A 19,426-nucleotide genomic window follows, 5' to 3' on the forward strand; every position below is an offset into this window, starting at 1 on the left:
TACTGAACTTTTAATAATTGTATCATATAATAAAAACAGATCAATAATAGTCTTACAATACAGAACTGAGGGTGTTACCATATGTTCATATACATATTTCTGTAATGTATTTTATCCTTATTATTTTCCCATGCTATGTCTGTACTGTGTGTATGTCTGCATCACAACAAATGTCCTTTTGGTGACATTAAAGTTAAAGTTGAGATGATATAGCAGGGAATTGCAGGTGTTTCTCTTTTGTAGGCCACTTTAGTTTGGTCATATTAGCATGTTGCCGAGCGTTTGCTAAACATCTTTTGGGTGTTTTGAGTTTTACATTAAAATGGACTGTGAGGCAACAACTTCCAACAATGGAAAATAGGAGTTTACGAGTATCACCTGAACGCAGCACAAGTCCTCGCCTCTTTTGTGGCTGAAAATAGGCCCTAATGCCTCCACAGTGGGGCTTAGTTGGCTGCAGCGGACGGCGGGTCAGGTTGCTGATTTCCCTGCTTTTCCATGGAGCACCTCAGTTAAACATTTGTGAGGCCGTGCTGCACACTGTGGATCAGCTCCGCGTGTTTTCTTCCACCCTGCAGTCCACTTCTTCAACATGCCTGAACCCGCTCAGACTATCAGGCAGTTTGGGGAGAGAACCGTGAGACACCTGCAGGCTTTAAACATTGTGCCGCAGTTAACAAAACAGTAGTTTTCTCTTGAGTTTCATGCGGACCACCGTGAAGTTGGACTGACGCAGGAATGGAGAAGTCCCTCCAGGTGGCTCCGCACTCTCTGGCTCTGGTGCTGTCGCAGGTTTGCAGAGAGGATGAAGATGAGGAGGACTCCCCATCATCACCGGCCGTGCTCCCTGTGAAGTTACAGCATCACACCGGCTACGAGGTCTTCGCCAATTTCAAGGATGTAAACATGCAGCATTTCTGGAACAAGGCGCTGACGCACGCGCTGTCTGAGATCTTCTTCCTCGGCTGGATAGATGAGCATGTGCTGCTGGTCCAGGGGAAAGAAGTTCATCTTCAGGTCCTCAGGAACGGATGGACCAGACGGACCCTAAAACCACCGCAGGGCTTTGACATCAAGTGCATAGGTGGGTGTGCTGTCATCCAGGTGACCGATCAGTAGAGACAACTGAAATACCACCAAGCTGTTGCACTCATCTGCCTGTGCAACACAAGAGTCCTTTATTTAAAAAAAGTGGTTACTTCACATGGTTGGCAACAGTGTTTTCCCCCTGCATGTCCATTGCTTGCAGCATGGCACATCCAAGCAAACTCATCCAACAGTAACAAAGTAAAATAGTTTCACAAAGTGGCACAAGATAGCAGTTAAGGCAAGCCTTTGCAAAGAGTGTTAACATTAAGTGTGACCAGCAGTGGGAATAACGTGTAACTAAATCTGGCAAATCTTGGCCACAACACAAATAAAATCATTTAAACATATGAACTCATGGGCTATTTGGCAGTAACCTTGACTCCCGACTTAAGTCACAAAATTGTTGATGTTCTGAGTGTTTGGTGCATGTTATCATAGTTAGGCTGTTACCTCAGGTAATCGAAATACCTTTCTGACAGATTCACCTGAAATTCGTGGCTCTTCGGAGCTCTGCTGGTTGTTTCATGCTGATTCAACACCTCTCTAATAGCTGGCAAATGCTGCTGCTGACTTCCAATCTAATATGACCGTCCTTTGTAATTGTGGGTTAAAATAGTTTTCCCTGAGGTTTGCACGTGACATTGCCCATTCCCTCTGCGAGTCAAGGCACCAGTTCAGCTGGCAAGTTGCATAGAACCAGTCAAAGCTAGTCAGATGAGAGCAGTTTAGGCAGTAACTCACTTTATAACCTCGGCTGCTTCATGTCATGGAGACTTACTTGATCAGATAAAAGAGTGGGGAATAAGGACCCAGCTCTACTCCAGGTCAACATTCCCACATTCATACTCATCTTCCTCTGACAAGGCTATAACTCTTGTATGTGCTGAGGCAGGTTGGGACAACTTGAGGTTTGTCAGGAAGTCTAACCGCTGCACCCATCATACTGCCCTCACAAGCTTCCCTATCTGAGTGTGTGTGTGTTTGTGCGTTCGTAAATGAGAGAGGCGTGTTGCACTTCATAGAACACCTTATTTATGTCTGTTTCACAATAGAGCCTAATTTTAGATCATCAACTCCACTGTTGAGCAACATTAAACACTAGGAGAAACAAAGTTGTGGAGCTGGAGGTTGGGATGGTGAAGGTTTGAGGTCCTAAACCTTCAATACTCGTTCATTCGGTATTTTGATAATGGTTTAAAGCTGACAGACAACCTGAACTTTTGTAAAAGCAGGGTTATACAATTAAACTTCACTTGATGGGTGTGTCTTGCAATTAGAAGGGAACTTTTATGACCCACATCATGAGCCTTCAGGAGAAAAAATGTTGCTCGGGATGAAAAAAGCCACAGACAATTATCACCCAGATCTGTTACTGCTACTGTTTTGGTTCGCTCTCATTTCAGTGGAAAAAGCTCTCATAAACCCACTGTACACTATCTAGCCAACAATAAATGGCAGACATACCACGTTAGCGACTAGCAGCTGAATATAGTGGAGAATTAAAAAATAAAGAGCTAGATATTTCCCTCAGTTGTGGGTGGAGACCAAAAGCAGAGCTAAAAGGAGCAGTTACATTGAACTTGCATAGATTAGGTGGGCAGAAATGTAAAATAAATGCTTATGTGGCTCTGAATCTGCTGGATGTGTAAATATACAACCGTTTGCATATTAACCTAAAAAGTGTAGTATTTACAGCTCGTTTTCCACTGATCCAAATGGCCAAAATAATTGATTATGAAAGTATGGTATATCTATAAAAGTATAACTTGCCCTGAAATTTTAAATGATAAAGGTAACAAAATAGCAGAGGTTTGTGTCAATGAAAATGACCCGAAGTGTTATTTCCCACATGAAATATACCATATACTGAATATTCAATGGCTAAATCTATCACAAGACGTGAGGCGTCAGGATGTAGGTGTCTTATCACCTCTGCTGGGGGGGACCCAGTGGTCTGCTCTCTATATTGGTGTTAACAGTATCTGAAAATAATTTAAAGATGTTCTGATGAATATTTTCTAAAAACAATGGATTTAATTATGTTTAATGAGTGTCACTTGTAGTGATGATGAAGCCTTACAGAAGTATCACCTGACTCTGCAGCTCCCCTCAGCTCAATCAGTCATTTTAGTGTCTTTCAGCTCATTCTTTTGGTTTAACAGCCCTCAAATTTACCGATTTATTTCTCACGTCAGCATCGTTTCCAGCGGCAGCTCTGAGTGAATGGGCAACTGTTTGGTTGTTAGTTGTAAATTAATTTACAGATAACAGTTTGGGATTACACCGTTTGTCTCAGGTCAGTCTGTGGCACGCAGACAGTACTAAGGTCTGACCAGACTGTTCATTGTTCTGACTGAACTGTAGATTTTGGTTTGTACTCACTCTTCAAACATTTCTTCATCTCCTTTCATGTTATCAGATTTCTACACTGAGCTGCTAGATATTAGTTGAATTGACCTGAAAAGCTTCAATCACTGAGGGTCTGTTATAGTCCAAAGGTAAATCTTGAGGTAGATGGTGATTTTGTGTCGCTGTTTTTTTTTCTTCTCAGACAAAGTGACGTAGCTTCACTGAGACTACTGAAGCAAACACTGATAAGCTGTGGAATGTTTGTCTTATAGCTAATAACTCACCAGACTCCATAATGGCAAAACCAACAAAACATATATGCTGCTGGTCCAGATCTTTTTTTTTTACTACTAAACCCAATTCTAGGATAGATACTAACTGGGAAATCAACTCACAACAGCACCAGTGATGAAATGTCGTTCTTTTGTGTCATTGCAATGCATGTCAACAGTGCGCGCTGTTGTGCTTTTCATACCCACCTCTGTGGCCTCCACATTATTGGGCAGCATAATCAATCTTTAGTTTAACAGTAAACTCATATGAATTCAACCAGGAGTTAAATTTCAACCACTATGCCTTTTTGAGATCACCTAAAACACCTCTAGCATGCAAACCATTTCTATAAAGTAAAGTTTATACATTGTTATATATAGATTCAAGTTCCCAGAATCTATAATAGGGGTGTTGTTGTTGTTTATTCTTATGGAAAATATCCCAGATGATTGATAATGGTACAGATGAAAACCTCAGGGTTCTGATTTGTAGTAAGAGCTCCAGGTTTCTGTGTGGCTCCTTTTCTTAGCTGCAGTGTCAAGATTTTAATTTGCAAGACCAGTTTAAGCAAAGTTCAAACACATTTCACCTATGGCTCTTCTTTAACTGTCTGTAGAAGGGTCAGCATTATGTCTACTTGTAAACAGATGATATTGTCTTTTATGAACATGCTTTTGGGAAAATAAATACATCTGAAAAGGTGTATGGACATGCCTTGCACAAAAGACTGTAGGAAGAAAACACACAGACACCACCTGTGAAACAGCAGTGGATTCAAATCTCTGTAACCTGAGAAATAACTAAAAGACTAGATTATGACTGTATATCGTAAAAGGCTGGAGACATATTATTGTGAAATACATTTTGATGTCAGATTTTTAAACATAGAGTATGCTTACTCATATGTCTGCTATATATAATGCAGATTACGCCGCAAACTGTCTGAGACTTTTTTTTTAGGGCTGAGAGCCAAAAAGTGGCCAGATTAATACACTTAGAGTGTTTTTAAAACTGACAATTCAATCTGATTAACTGAGGGACTTTGTATCCGCTAGCAGGCTGTAAACAATGGCCTGGGAGGAGTGTGTGCTTTTAAGGAAGGAAAAGTGGAACATTTGTTCAGGAAAACAATATTGCACCGCATTCCCCGCAATAGCAGAGGTCTCCATTGGAAGGAAAGGGAGGGTCCCACTGGAGAATTGGGGGAAATGTGTAACGCAGCAGAGAGATTTGTTGCCGTATATCTTGATGTCAGACCAGGATGTGTTATGTAGGCTGTGGTGGTGACAATTCTTTTGTCTCTGTATTCAGCATCTGGCCCTACAGAGCTTACTTTGAGGAGACGTGTTGTCATAAATGTTCCACTGGAGGGCAGACCACCAGCACAAATGGTCCTATGTGCAAGGAAGTTGGATGAAGTGGTAAGAAGCCACAAATCCTCTTTTGTGGCGACAGCTCAGGACTACTGTCTTTAACAGCAGGATAGTACCATCCCACTATTGATATGCTAATCTAAACACTATGCAAGATTCATTTAGGACTTATCCTACATGTAGGGTTCATTTCATGATATTTTATTTGTGATATATAACACAATACTTTGGTCGCATCCACTCTGCATTAAATTAGGTGAACTCTGAGCCGATAAACTAAAGGACCTTTGTTACTCAGCTATAACAACATTATATGAGTTCAACACAAAATAACTTGTACCTTCAAAACATCTCTAACCATGTTAGCAGTGGCTCTACGGTCAGTTGGATAGTCCATTTTGCTTTCAGACTGAAATATCTCAAGAAATATTGGATGGATTGGCACACAATCTACTGATGTTGTTGATCCTTTGAGTTTTCCTCTTGCACCACTGTGAAGTTGTATTGGGTGAAAATTTAGTACTGATATTCATGTGCCCCTCAGGATGAATTTCAATAACTAGTGATCTACCGATTTCTCATGAAACACCATCGTCAGATCATTTTGACCGTATATCCTATCTGCAAAACTAATAAACTCAGCTGCACTTTGTGTTCAGTGCTATTTAGCAAATGTTAACATACCAAGATGGTCAACATGGTAAATATTATAACTGCTAAACATTAACACGACAACTAGCATTGTCACTGTGAGCATGTTAGCATGCCTTCAGTAGCATTTAGCTCCTTTGTGCAGCTTCATGGAGCCACTAGCACGACTGAATCTGTAGGTATGTGCTGGTACATCAGACACAGTATGTAATTTCTGCACAAGCCCCCAGGAAGAGCACCAGGCTTTAAAGCCAATTTGGCCTAGTGGCCAAACCGTGCAATTACAATAATGGTGTCCATCTTGTCATGGCATTGGGCCCAAAGTCAAGACTCTAGAGTCTCTCTCATCCCCATGTAAGTTAGCCAGCTTGGCTGGCCCGTGCTGCTATTAGACATCCTCTATAGGCGGAAGGGTGGATGTCCATGTGTGCAAGATTTGCATAATTTCAGAGTCAAGAAGTTGACATTTTTTGGTTTCATACACCACTGAAAAACTTTCATGGGAATAAACGGGGCCCGCCTCCATCGGTGTATCCATTTCTCTTTATGTCTCCATGTTTCTGCCACTCCGGGTCTCTCACTCAAAATGATAGCAAAAGATGTGGTTTGATGGCATTGTGAAGTAGTTTGGGATCATGGAAGTTGTTGTTGTCTTCACCATCATTTCTGGTGAAAATCTGAAGTGACTCAATGATTATTATCATCATTATTTTGATAACATTAACCAAATTACCTGCCCAGTAGAACACATGCAAGATCGGCGTCTCTCTGTAGTCCTTGTTTGTCACAAAGCTCTCTACATTTTGGAAATGTGCCAATATTTACCTTTCTTCTTGGCCCACAATCTTCTTTGGTTGTTTGGTTCACCTTTGCGTTTTATGGGAATAGCGTCAGAAACAGAAGGCGCAAACAGAAATGAGTAATCGTGATCCATCGTGAGTGTTTTTTTGGTTTTTTTTCCATTTCGATTGTTTGTATTGTTCAGAGTGGCTGAAGTGGTTAGCTGGCTATTCTTTAAGCACACACCTCAACAAAATATATAATGTAGGTCTTGTCAATTTTTGACATTTTAATGCAGAAAAGTTAGATATTCTATTATCAGCAATGTGATTTCAAAATGTAATTGAGAATACGAAGCTTGATAAACCTATGAAGACCTGCTTCAATTATAAAAACATTCATCTCTTCAAGGGCTGTAATTAAGCATTATTTTCATTATCAATTAATTAATTAGTCTTGACTTGTTTTGACCAACCAACAGTCCAAAATCCAAAGATATTTACTGTTACAAACCCCCAAATAAAGTATTAAATCCTCACATATGAGTAGATGGAATGAAAATGTACTAAAATAATGAATCATTCATCAAAAATGTTGCTGATTACTTTTTTGTCCAACCAACTCATCAAGTAATCGACTAATCATCCCAACTCTGATCGCGTCACATCTGGAGTCAGCAGGATTTACCAGGGGATATTAAGCAAGAATTAAAATAATTGTTGTTACTGCGGACACACGAATCTCTCAGAAAATAGTTCTCCTCTATCAGACATCCTGCAAATGTTTCCCACAGTTAGTGGGACTGTGTAACCTCATAGTGTTGATGGATCTGGATTTCTCAGCAGCGATTGCAGGAGTATTTTCTGTCCATATAACAGACACTCAGCCCTTGTCTGTGTGGTGTCTGTCTGCTTCTATCTTGAGTAACTGGCTCTTTAAGGGAACAGCACTCAAAGGTAACAGCTATGAGATCATCGGCTTGCGTCGTCATGGCAACAAAGGCTGTTGCAGCACTACTGAGAAATAAAATGGCTGGCGTGGTGTCACCCTCCTCCTCCTCCTCCTCCTCCTCCTCCTCACCCCCTCCTTCCCTTCCCCTCCTCTCCTCTTTCTCTTTGGTATCAGTGAACTGGAGCAGATTGGTTGTGACACCGTCCCCCTCTACACCCGGGCCCCTGTCCTGCCCTCTCACTTTGCTCCTTATTCTGTCCCTCCAACCGTCCATTCACACTCCACACATGTGAGTCAGCAGGAGTATGCAGCTAGCAGGAGCTGCCACTCTGGACATGATTAAGGTGATGCTTTGGCTTTTTGTTTTTCATTGACAGCTCCACGCAGTCCTGTGTAGTTTCTGAATCAACCGGTGGGAAAGCACTGATGAGGAGGACACAAATCAGCACCTTTTTAAAATGATTCCCTTCTAATGTGGCTCTGTCAAATCTTTGGTCTCACAGTCCGAAGGGACACAAAAAGAGGAAGGATGGTGGTATAAGGGGCCCCTCATCCTTCAAGAGCAGAGGGAGTGAGAGAGGGTGAGGGAACGAGAGCGGAAGGAGGGTGAGGATGGAAATTCAGCCAAAAGATTCCCTGGACATCATCTGAGGGCTAAATAATTTTATTTTTTTTCCTGTGTGTGTGAGTGTGTGTTTTGAGCTGTTGATATTTGTTCTCCTCTCTGCCTTATGTGTGTCCTCGATCTCTCTCTCCCTCTCTCTCTCTCTTGCATCCTCTCCTCCCCTCCCCTCAGCCTCAATCACCCAGACACAGACGCATGCATGCTCACGCAGAATCGCGCGCAGCAGGCGGATGCGCGCATACACACTTTCTCTCTCTCGCTCTCTCTCTCTCTTACACACACACACACACACATACACACACTCACACACACACACACATACACGTACACACACACATACTCACACACCCTTCCTGGAGGTGCTGGGAGCAGCTGCAGCATTAGCGTTGAAAGAGATTTGCCGTTGACTGGAGTTTGCATCCCCCCCTGTTAATGAATGGATGCTACGGCGATAGGCTCGGGAGCTTCTTCCGTTGGATTGCGGGAAATGGTGGATATCTATTCTTGAATTTATTTATTTATTTCTATGCTCTCCATTTTTTTCTCCCCACCCTCTCCTGGTGTGCTGTTGTCGAAAGGACGATGGGGTCTTGTGCTTGATCGGATAAAGATGGAGGTGAACGTGGCGTCTCCGGTGCTTGGCATACTATTGAGGTTTCACTGCCCATTAGGGTGAATGGAGCTTTTATTTCTGTTTTTTTTTTTAAGTGGGCGCTTTTGTTTTCCGGGGCTCGGCCGAGCACTCCTGTGGTGAATTGAGCTATTGTCGAAGACTGGGCCTTTTAAGCTTTATATCTTTGACTATCCATCCATCCCCTCCCTTCTTTCCCCTGTTAGCTTCTACTCAAAAGGAACAAGCGGATCCCAAAACCTCCACTGAAATCTCTCCTCACCATCCTCCTTGCTTCCAATGCCCCATTTCCCTCATCTCTACCCCTGCCCCCCCACCTCTCTCCTGCTCCCTCCTCCCACATCAGAGCGGCTACGTAATGTGCCTCCCTACGCATGCAAATGGGGATGCTACAAATGGTGGCTGGGACTGATGCCGATGAAAGGGTGATGCCTCGCGCAATCACCTGCACCTCCGCCGCCGCTGCCATCGCTCCAGATCAGCCTGGGAGAGCCCAGCAGCCGATGACAACCACCCACAGTGCGAACACAGTCGTTTGTAGCTTGCTCGTGGATGTAAATGAGACGTGTGTATGTGTGTGAAGGTGCACACTGGTTCCTGCCATGTCTGGTGTGTGATCGCTCTAGCGGGACGTTCTTACTGATGCGGGGGAGGCACTGAGCCTGAGGTTGGTCGACCTCCCCCTGCACACCCCCCCTTCCCCACCTCCCTCCTTCCTTCCCCCTCCTCCCCATTTCACCAAACCCCCTTTCCCCCCCACCCCCACACCTTATCCCAGAAGCCCCCGGGGGTGAAGGCCACCTGGTAAAGGGGTCACGATGAAGAAGAACCGCAGCAGCAATCTGCGGCGGGCCTGGCCCAGCTCGGAGCTTACCGAACGCCCGCTGGAGCACAATCTCTCCCGTAGTGAGAAAGACATCCGTGTGCAGAAGCAGCATCTTCCTCCCCCTCCTCCTCCTCATTTCTCTCCGTCCCCGCCAAGTTATCGTGCGCCAGGTGAGTCTGACACTCCCACCAACAGAAGCTCCACCCTCTCTCTACGCAGAGCAGCTCGGAGTAAGAGAAGACAGTTTGATTTGGGGGCAAAGGGCAGAGTTCAAAACATTTTAATGTCATCAAGTAGGGAATGGTGATAACTTCCCCTTTGCATTTCCTCTCTAATGTATCAAATGATGTCACATAGATATAAGATTAAGTAGGAGAAATATGTTGAATTATTTAATCTAAAGCTTTCTCTTATTATAGGCCCTAAGGGACACTCATTTGGTCTGTTTGAAAATTCACTAAACTCTATATCAGTGGGTCCAACTTTCTTACTTTCTGACATATTTTTCCTGCAACCTTCATATTTACTGTCCCATATTTGAAAATATGAATACAATTATTGGTAAAGCACAATGACAAAATGCACATTCATCAGTTTTGTACAATTTTTTTAACGAAGTATTTTTTTTCCCTTTTCAGTCCCTTGCATCATAATTATTTGCACATTTTTCTGCTGTCTTTCTGGCTTCATTGTAAGATGTGAAACACAAATACTACAACCTCAGTCCCACACCCCTCACAGATTCGCTGTGTGTACACCTTCCCAAACAAAAAAGTAAAAATACTATAAAAGCACAGGGCAGGGATTTTTAAATTATTTTTTTTTTTGGACCAATTTACTGGCAGATCCAGCTTTCCTCATGTTTACTAAAAAACCGTGTAAAGCCTTGTAAAGCCACATAAAGCTTAAGGGGCTGTGATACTAAGCAGAGATAACGTCATCGTGTTGCTTAACTGACCATTCAGCTGAGTGCGGAGAGAGGAAGCCGGGCCCTGCACAGATTTCAGCTCTCTGGTAAAAGAAGCGTGAACAGCAAATGATAACAGAAACTTTAAAACGGTGATCAATGAGGCGACATAAATTCTGCTGGTTATCTGTGGACGTCAGGAGACATAATGTTAGGTTAGAAATCAAATATGGTGGCTTTGATGATAGATGAGAGATCCACATTGTATTGTGTGATTCTCTTGCCATCGTCAGATTTAGGTCAGAGGACAGGGTCAGCTACAGCGCAGATGCTGCAGCGATGGATTCAGTGTGTTGCTTTACAACCTTTCAGCAGGGCAGATGTTTGCTCTCAGAGGGGCTTGAAGCCGGGCCGTCTGGTTGTAGGATGATCTCACTACTCACTACTGCTGACAGCAAAGCCAGCTTAATTCAACAAAGGCAACAGAGAATTTCTGTGTGTAAGCTCTCAATGTGCAGCTAAATTCGGTTATATTTTGTTAAATTTCAAATACGTTGGGTCTCTGAAGGATTGTGTAAGCTTCCTTTTCTGTGCGTGAGATGATGTGAATTGAATAACGAGGTTACACAGACTCAGGTGATGTCACGCTATGGTTACGCTTGCTGCAGCAGCTGCCTCGCTTTGCTAACCTACGAGAAACAGGAGGAATGAGAGGCTACAGGAAGCGCGGAGAGGAGGGGTGGAGCTGTTCAGGCAGCATGCAAACTGCTGCTGTTTGACCATTACATCATAGCTTCACACGCTGCGCCTGCTGTTCATTCATGATCTCACAGTTGTGCTTGTGCCTCCTCCTCCTCCTCCTTCTGCAGGTGATGTGTCTCCGATCAGTATGTCACCTATCAGCCAGTCACAGTTCATCCCGCTGGGGGAGATCTTGTGCCTGGCCATCTCTGCTATGAACTCTGCCCACAAGCCTGTCAACCAGGAGGCTCTGGTGGAGCACCTCACTGCCAGCTTCCCAGGTACGCTCCTCTGACCTGCTTTTTAAAATGGGACTGCACTAATGCACGCAGAAACTGATCTTTAAATGCATCATGTAGCATATTTTGTTAGAAAACTAGCAGTTTGTATAAATACTAAGGTTGAAAACGATCATTATACACATTTGTTGCTTATTTTCCAAGGAAAGAGATTTATACATGTAAATGTTAACTTTATACACATCTAACATAAAAGCCAGGATAAGATAGTAAAGCAATGATCTGTGTTGGCTTTACACATCTATTGATCTCACCTCAGGGCTCTGTCATATTTCAATGATTAATTGAGAATTGAGATATTTCATCCTATAAAATCTCGCAAGCAACATCATAATGTTTCAACGGGAAGAGACAATTAGATAATTAAGCTTTTAGTCGATCGACACAAAATTAATCAATTCAGCATTTTAATAGTCAGTTTTCAAGCAAAAATGCCTCACCTGCGCTGGTGGCAGCTTCTCAAATATGATAGTAAAATACGTTTGGAATTTTGACAAAATAAGACATTTGAAGATGTCATCGTGGGCTGTGGAGGATTATGGTGGAATATTTTTCATATTTTTTGTGACATTTTTTAGGCAAAATTATTGCAGCCTAAACTTGAATATTAAATCCAATTTTTCTTGAAAATGTTGTTGAAACAGGCCTAAAATGTACTAAAGCTTTTTACTCACATACTGATTTTGGTTTCTGTGTTGTTGATTTTCTGCTGTTTAAGTTATTTGAAGAACCTCAACCTCTTCATATTTACATATTTAAAAAACAACCATTCAAGTATTAATTGTTAAACTTGAACTCAGAGGCATCATGCAAGTAGCACATTTTGCGTTGTTTCAAATTATTATAAAATCTTATTCTAACCGGTCCTTAAAAAACAAATGTTTGACTTTTTACATCGTGTAATAATGAATATTAGGGTTTTTTTTATTGTCTACGATACTCCAACAAAATGGTTACAGTGTTGTTTGTTTTAACAGTTTGAATATACGCATTGTATTAATAGTAATAATAATATAGGAATTTACCAGTTAAATCCCAATTCCTCTTAAAGTTGGTAAAACAAACCTAAATTGAATTGAAACACAAGGTTTACAAGCAACCACGGGAAACCACTTTGTAAACAAGTTGTCAGTCAAATTTAATGGGAAACTTGTCTTTCAACTTCATCTTTACTTCCATACAGTGCCAGGGTGGAGAGGAGTTGAACTTATAGGTTGCATCATGGCTGTGTTAAAAAAAAAAAAAACACTGGGGTGATGTAATGTCAGGCAACACAGGGCCTTGCTAGACAAAGGTTATGAATGGTGTTTTTCAAAATGGACAACTTTTCATGTTGATTTGGTAATTTATGTACAATAAGCTCTTGAAGGTGACTGATGGGGCTTTGTATTGTGGAGTCATCTGGGAATGTCTATTAAGTACAATTTGTTTTTACAATCAGATTAAATCTTTGATCATGTTACAGTATTAGCACAATAGTAGATATATGAGTCATAGACATTCCTTAAAATGCATGTTGGTTTGTGTGAGCTGAGGTAGGGATCTGTTTAAAAAAAAGTTAGTCAACAAAAAGTTAGTCAACAAAAAAATTTTTTTAAGTGGTTATTTTATGTCATGTTAAACTCACTTAAAACTTTTTGAACATGGCCAAAAATACCTTTCTAGGAGATATAAGACTTTTTTTTTTAAAAGAGAAGGGATCATTCAAATTAACAACTGTTAAGACTCACGAACCAACCACCACCACCAAATTCGTGTTATGTGCTCTCAAGCTAAATTTAAACCATATTTAATCGAAGTTCTAGTGAGATCATAATGTTTCAATAAGGTCCTGAATATGTCAAGCAGAATTGTAATGAAATGTGAATAAATTGTTGCACATCGACAGTATCTATCTGTGTTTGATGTTAGGGTGCCTCCATGAAAAACTGGATGCATAACTGGAGCATATATGCTGTATGAGTTATTTACTTGTGTGTGTTTATTTTTCTTCTTTATTAGAAAAACTGTGATGGGAAATTTAAGATTAAATGCTTTAAACAGTACTGTTGGTTACTAGATTCTTCAAAAAATTTCTTTTTTACCAATTATTTTCAATCACAAGACAAAAACAATAACCTCACATCATCCTCACTAAGTCCCATCTTTCACTGCTATTTTCTATGCCTCTCATGATAAATATGTCTGATTTACATTTGAATTGATGTGTAAACTTGCATTGGGTTACACATCACGCAAGTACCACATTTTATTCATATCAAAATAGCTCTCAAGATTATTAGCTTAGTTATAATCTGTGTTTTGATTATTTTACTGTGTCTAAATTGTACCCATGCTCCAACAAAATGTTCGAAATGTCCTGTGTTTGATTCCTGCAGGCGTGCCTACACCCAGCTCAGAGGTTCTGCGACATACCCTGAACATGCTGGTGCGAGAGAGGAAGATCTACCCAACTCCAGAGGGCTACTTCATTGTCACCCCCCAGACCTACTTTATCACTCCTTCCCTCATCAGAACCAACAACAAGTGGTATCACCTGGATGATCGGCTGCCAGAGCGCCAACCGCCACAGTCGCAGCAGCAGCAGCAACAACAGCAGCAGCAGCAACCTCAGCAATGCACTTCGCCTCAGTCTGGCAATGTCACACCATCCACACCTGGCTGCCTGAGAGAGAGGCCTCCTCGCAAGAATCACAATGAATCATACAACTCCTACCGCGAAGACCCGTCCAGACTTCACACCTCTGCGCTCCAGAGTAAGTCACCAAAGGAGCACAGGGGAGATTCTTATCAAAGTAAGCCGCCCAAGGATCACAACAGTGGGGAACCTCCACCTAGCACGTCAGCCAAGGAGCACCGAGGAGAGCCGCCGTCATACCCTTATCCCCCTCCTCCCACTTCCCCTCCTGTCCAGCAGCCGCCGCCTCAAGATCCCGCTGATAAGAGCAAAAGCATCACTTCTTTCCCTTATAAAACTGACACTTTGACCAAAAAGAAAGAAGGAAGTGGTGGCGGCGGGAGTGGCGAGAAACAATCGAAAAGGTTCGGTCTCAGGCTCTTCAGGCTGAGTTTCAAGAAGGACAAAATGAGGCAGCTGGCCACCTTCTCGGCCCAGTTCCCCCCAGAAGAGTGGCCTCTTCGTGACGAGGACGTGCCAACCACGCCCATTCCCCGTGAGGTGGAGATGGAGATAATCCGCCGAATCAACCCTGACCTAACAGTGGAGAATGTGGCAAGGCACACGGCTGTGATGAAGAGGCTGGAGGAAGAGCGTACACAGAAGAACAAGGCTGGGTCTTCGGCCCAACACAGTGCACGCAGCAGGAGGGGGAGGGGCCACAGGAGGGCCCCACATGGTAAGTCCCGCTCACACAGCAAGCCCCGAACCTCCAGGGGAGACCCATCTGAGGGTTCAAACTGGGACCTTTTGTTCATGGAAAGGGATTACCGCTTCTTTAGCCACTCATTAGTTCGCTCGCCTCGGGAGGCCATGTACACCTTGGAGCGCAGGCGAAGTGGAGGCGCTACATACCTGGTCCATAGCAACCCCAACATTACTGAATCGTACTGCCCTGTTACCCCTGAGTGGGACGTTTCTGGGGAGCTAGCCAAGAGACGGACCGAGATGCCCTTCCCCGAGCCATCGCGCGGGACGTGCCAGTCCAGAGTGCAAAGAAGTCACAGTCACAATCAGGACAGGAAGTCACGTCACGACAGGTCAGATCAAGCTAAGGAGCGCTCTCGGTCCATGGATAACTCCCTCAAGGGCCCGTCACTTGGGGCGCCAGAAGACTTTGAACCCAGTTTAGAGGAGCGTAGTCATTACTACACTGATGACGGCACCCTGCGCGCCACGCAGAAGTCCTCCCACTACTCAAGGATCATGTTCTCTGCTGCTAAGTTCCACTCTGATTTTAATGTGCCTGATTTGGGGAAAGGGAGTTTGGACGAGTCAAGGATCCGGAGTACGATGGAGAGGAACAAAAGCAGAGACAGCCTGCCAACGTACAATGAGCTAATGGGACTTTCTCCTAAGCCCTCAACAGATGAGTACTTCCAGTGCAATACGTCAAATGAAACAATCTTAACTGCCCCTTCGCCTCAGGCAAAATCAGAATATGACACATTAACCTCATCAGGGGGACTCCGAAAGGGCTCTCCGGCTGACCGCCAAACGCCTCACCTCACCTCTCCTCATACGATGGAGTACAAAGAGGACTTGTCGGCAGCAAAGGGACAGAACGGCTCGGTGCGACTGACACCAAGCCAGACGCCGGAGCCAGTGCAAAATGCCCGTTTGACGCCACACCAACACAACGTGGATCCCGGAGGGGGAGGAGGCGGTATAGTGATCAAGAGGAAAGAGATCTTCAGCAAGGACACTTTGTTCAAACCTCCACACAATGCCTTGTCCACAGGCTACGTGGACAGCAGCTACACCAAGTCCGGCACATTGCGGAAAGCCTCACATGCCAAATCAACAGAGGCCCTAGACAATCCTGAGCCCCAGCAGCCTTCCAATTCAGCCACTTCCTCAGCGTCACCTGCAGTTTTACAGGGCTGCTTAGAGCCAACAGTCCCCTCCGCCTCCTTTGACTATTATAATGTATCAGATGATGAGGAAGAGGAAGAGGCAGAGGAGGACTCGCACAAAGAGTTGGCGAAGGCAGAGGACAACAAAGACCATGGGGAAGGGGGTGGTAACGGCGGAGGCAGTGGCGGTGGTGGGGAGGGAACCATGCAGTGGCTACTGGAGCGGGAGAAGGACCATGATCTGCAGCGGAAACTGGAGACCAATCTGACCTTACTCAGCCCCAAGGAGACGGAGAACAGCAGCAGCCAGAAGTCGGCCCACTCTGCCCGTTTGGACAGCATGGACAGCAGCAGTGTCACGGTGGACAGTGGATTCAACTCCCCCAGGTATGTGCTAAAATGAACTGTACATGCGTATCATCATCGAACACGCAACAACCATTTGCTCTTATAATATAAATTCTTCAAGAAGCATTACTGGTAAAGGGAGGGAGCTAAAGAAGAAAACAGTGGGGCTGAAAATGTCCCCAAAAGTCTGGATTTCTGTCAAACCAGATATCGATATCACTCAAAATTTTGTAAAAACGCTTAATTCAAGAGACTTTTTGTTTTTTTTATTTTATTATAAAACATAACAGCAAACTGTTCTGTTGGAGCATTTAGCTGCATCAGTTTTCTCAGTGGATGGAGTTTGCACAGTTGTCATCGTGATATCTGAGCATGTTATCGAGTCATGTGTTATTATTAACAATTTCATGTTTTGATCCACTTGTTATGGTACACTGCCATAAATGTAAACTGTTGCAGGTTATGCTGCCAAACTGAGATAATTCACTTAACTACCACAAAGGGTGATATGGAGACGCAGTGGTTAACATTCACAAAAAGAATCAGGTCTTGAGTTTGTATTTACACTCAGTGGCCACTTCATTGGGTGCACTTTTACAATATAATTCAATTAAGTCCAATCCAACAGCCATGCCATCTGCCTTTAAGAAGCTCCTAATGGTCAGTTTTTGGAGACACAATCAGAAATGTATACATTCAATTATACGTTTATTACTGGATATTTAGACTTTGGGCTGTACAGGTGTACCTAATGAAGTGGACATTGACTGTAAATCTGTATTCTGTACTTTATATTTTATGGTCCAACAACAGCTTAGGAAGATGTGGATGTGTGTTCAGTGGTGTTTGCGCTCACACTCCTCTTCAAGTTTTGACCCTGGTGTTGACCTTTGGTGTTGAATGCAATGCACACACCTAATTGTTACATTTAATGAATCTGATTTATTAAAAAAAGAAAGTTAGCAAAATATTTAGCATTACCACCAGTTTGATGCTAAACAATCTGTACCGTTATAATGCTCCAATAATTTATCAATAATATTAATTCTATTGTTTGGTGTGTAAATGACAGAAATGGTATTTATGGTAAGTTTGTAGTTCACAGGCTTCGATCACTGCAGTGTCATTGTTGCATTTCCTTCTTGATGATGAATTCCTTATATTTCCTACTTGGCGACAAATGGCTTACTAACCTTTGGAAGAGACCGTAATAGTAACGAATCATAACAGACCGTGTTACCATAAATGAGGCTTTTTGTTTCAATGTTAGATGAAACCGACAGTAATGGTGTTAACTAGCAAAACATTTTTAACCACATCAATGATAATCAGACAAACATCTATTCATCGCACAGATTCAAAAAATCATGGTCAAAATCAAAGCAGCAGAGATTTCCTGATATCCAGTATGGGTTAAGGTCCAAAAGCCCTGGATCCTACACTTCCCATAATGCAACTCAGCAGCAGCTATCATTAGACCCTCCTTCAGAGAAAACAACCCTGATGAACACGATTTTAGCTCCCTTCATAGCCACAGAATATGTTATGCAACTGTTTTCACAGGCTGATCTTCATGTGCAAAAACTAAGGAATGCCCCTTTAATACATTAAAGAAATGCTGCATATGTAGGCACCAGAAAAAATTTAGATATTGTACTCTTTTGGTTTAAATCGTTAATTCGTTGTGCTTCTTGCACAATGACAATAAAGGAATTCTGATTCTGATTCTTCTGATTCTAAATATATGAGGAACAAATAATGTAACATTAAGAATTATATCACACACATTAAACATGTGCCACATATCCATAAGGTAAGTATGATTATCAATTCCAAAAATGGCTCATTCTTAGAGTCATGATGTTGCTTTAATTTATTTTTTTTTATTTCTTTCCATATACTTTCACGTATTTTTTGTTGGTTGAATGACATAAGAAAAGAAAAGTTCTAGCCGAGCAACTCGTGCTATACACAATGTGAGATATTTAAATGTTAAATGTTGTCTCTTGTGCAGGACGCGTGAAAGCCTTGCATCCAACACATCCAGCATAGTGGAAAGCAATAGACGGCAGAATCCAGCGCTGAGCCCCGGCCACATTGGCACCAGTAGTATCGGACTGCCATTCAGCTTTCGCGCCATCCCAGAACCCCCCACCACACAGCCTGAGAAACTCCAGAAGTCATCGAACTGCCTGGCCTCCATCACCAGCGTCTGACCGGCAGCACAGACTGAGACCCTGAAGGTGGTGGAGGAGAGAGGAAGTGAGGAGCACCCTCGCTTTCCTCAACCAATACATACACACACACACACACACACACATCTTCAGACTCCTGAGAATCCATTTACTGGGACTGTTACAAAAACAGGCATGGCTTCAAGAGACTGTTCCCACAGCTTCAAGAACTTTACTGCAAAAAAGAGAAGAAAAACTACAGAATATCAAGACCGCTGTAGGTGAGGAAACCTACCAGAAGTACTCTGATTTTGGTGACATGGACTCTAGTTTGGCTTATATCAAGATTCTTGACTATTGGTATTGGAAAGTAGTAGACTATAGGATTCAAGTTACATTTGGAAATATCGAAAACTTTTTATATTACTTAACAATACATGTCCAATTAAATGTTCTCCTTCCTGAAATAGCGTCAAGTTCTTCAGGACGATTCAATGTATCAGCACAATGTCGAGACAATAAAAGTTGATCCTGAGAACAACGAAGAATGAAAGATATAAAAACATAAATCAGCTCAGATTTGTGTACCGCAATGCAAATGATGTATGTATACTCGATACTTTTGATATCCTAATTATTATAATGGTGGTATTAAAGATGCTATGTGACCAAAAGTGACGCTTGGACAAAATGAGCTGCACCTCATCCCTCACATGCGCATGACGGAACATCGCAGATAATTCATAAAAAGGTTCATTTAGTAGCTGGAGCTTTCAGTCCTGCCGCATGGTCCTCTTCAGCAGATCTTTGTCAGGGAAACTGAAGATGTCTCAATTTTTCTGACCATTTTAACATCATCTTCTCAGCGTAGAAATG

At 42.7% G+C, this 19,426-nt stretch overlaps 2 protein-coding genes across 3 annotated transcripts in view; both read left to right on the plus strand.

Moving 5' to 3' along the window:
* Positions 1 to 19,426, plus strand: part of LOC139199398 (oxysterol-binding protein 1-like) — a 50,517-nt gene that overhangs the window by 18,809 nt on the left and 12,282 nt on the right. The window lies entirely within an intron of this gene.
* Positions 739 to 19,190, plus strand: stox2a (storkhead box 2a). Of its 2 annotated transcripts, none has more exons than XM_070827624.1 (4): positions 739 to 1,084; positions 11,325 to 11,477; positions 13,874 to 16,415; positions 18,391 to 19,190. In XM_070827624.1, the coding sequence occupies exons 1-4, from the start codon at positions 739 to 741 to the stop codon at positions 18,590 to 18,592; spliced, it is 3,243 nt and encodes a 1,080-aa protein (XP_070683725.1). In that variant the 3' UTR covers positions 18,593 to 19,190. The 2 variants fall into 2 exon arrangements, with proteins under 2 accessions (XP_070683725.1, XP_070683726.1); XM_070827625.1 differs by lacking the exon at positions 739 to 1,084 and adding an exon at positions 9,541 to 9,718.

Source organism: Pempheris klunzingeri, chromosome 3 (assembly GCF_042242105.1).
Source record: "Pempheris klunzingeri isolate RE-2024b chromosome 3, fPemKlu1.hap1, whole genome shotgun sequence".
NCBI classification, from domain to species: domain Eukaryota; kingdom Metazoa; phylum Chordata; class Actinopteri; order Acropomatiformes; family Pempheridae; genus Pempheris; species Pempheris klunzingeri.